We start from the raw sequence: 991 nt of genomic DNA on the forward strand, positions 1-991 counted from the left end.
CACCGACTGCATAGAAAAAACGCCTGTCGCCTTCCCAACTCAGAGCCAGGATGGCAAGAACTGCTGATGCTTTTGCTGTCGGTAAATCTCTCCGTGAACTTTTCATCATTTAATTTAGCAAGCGGTGTTTGGTTGATTAAAAAAAAAAAAAAGAAAATCAGCGGCAGAGCTGAGCGTAGCAGGTGAAAGATTTGTTTCCCGTGCCTCACTAAGCCCTCCTGCGACAGACGTGCAGCCACGGAGCCTGCTGAGTACCTTCCTCCTTGTCGATGATCCCCAGCATGCTGGCATCCCGGATGAACAGATGCCCGTTGCTAAATACGCCGAAGGTGCCAGCGTCCACGTGGGTGAAGTAGAAGAAGTAGTTGAGGTCGTTGGTGCCCATGGAGCGGAGGACGGCGAGGATCTGGAGGGCCCGGTCAGCCACCACCTCGGGGGCTGCGCCGTAGAAGTCGCGGAGGGGCCGGGTGCTGGCGCTGACCACCAGCCGTCCGCAGGAGCCCAGGTACTGCGGGAAGGGCCATCCCTCCACGTCAGGGAAGATCTGCCGGGGAGAGCGGGATTGGGGGGATCGCCCCTGCCCTCCGCCCGTGGACCCACCTCCCTCCTCCCAGAGGACTTTCAAGGTACCCTGGCCAACCTCGAGCAGCAGTGCCCGTGTCCTGTTTTGTTTTCTAAAGCAGCCCCCAACCCTTCCTCACCCCAGCCTGCCCCGGCACCGGAGAAGGCACTGTCCCATCCTGCAGTAGCTACGCTGCTTTCTTTTTATTTTTTTTTTCTCTTTTTCTTTTTAATTAAGGAATAATAATCTGATATTTCAAGACTTATTCCGTGAGGGAGACTAACCAGAAAGTCCAAGATAATAATAGATTTCAAATTCATGAAAATTTTAGCCACAGAAGAGCTAATTTTAGGTGTCTTTATGGAGCCCTTGATGGGTTCTTCATGAGCACTGCATAGCTGAAGTCACGGCTTGGAGGGGAGGGGGGGG

General features: G+C 53.7%; 1 protein-coding gene across 1 annotated transcript in view; it reads right to left on the bottom strand.

Annotated features, from left to right (window-relative positions):
• Window positions 1-208: 208 nt before the first annotated feature.
• The window catches only part of LOC104164058 (chromosome unknown open reading frame, human CXorf36), a 14,447-nt gene continuing 13,664 nt past the window's right edge, over window positions 209-991 (bottom strand). The window contains exon 4 of the mRNA XM_009703277.1: window positions 209-544. Within this exon, the coding sequence (XP_009701579.1) occupies window positions 209-544 (336 nt within the window). The remainder of the gene's footprint in view (window positions 545-991) is intronic.

This window comes from Cariama cristata, unplaced genomic scaffold (assembly GCF_000690535.1).
Source record: "Cariama cristata isolate BGI_N322 unplaced genomic scaffold, ASM69053v1 scaffold3597, whole genome shotgun sequence".
In the NCBI taxonomy this organism is placed as follows: Eukaryota; Metazoa; Chordata; class Aves; order Cariamiformes; family Cariamidae; genus Cariama; species Cariama cristata.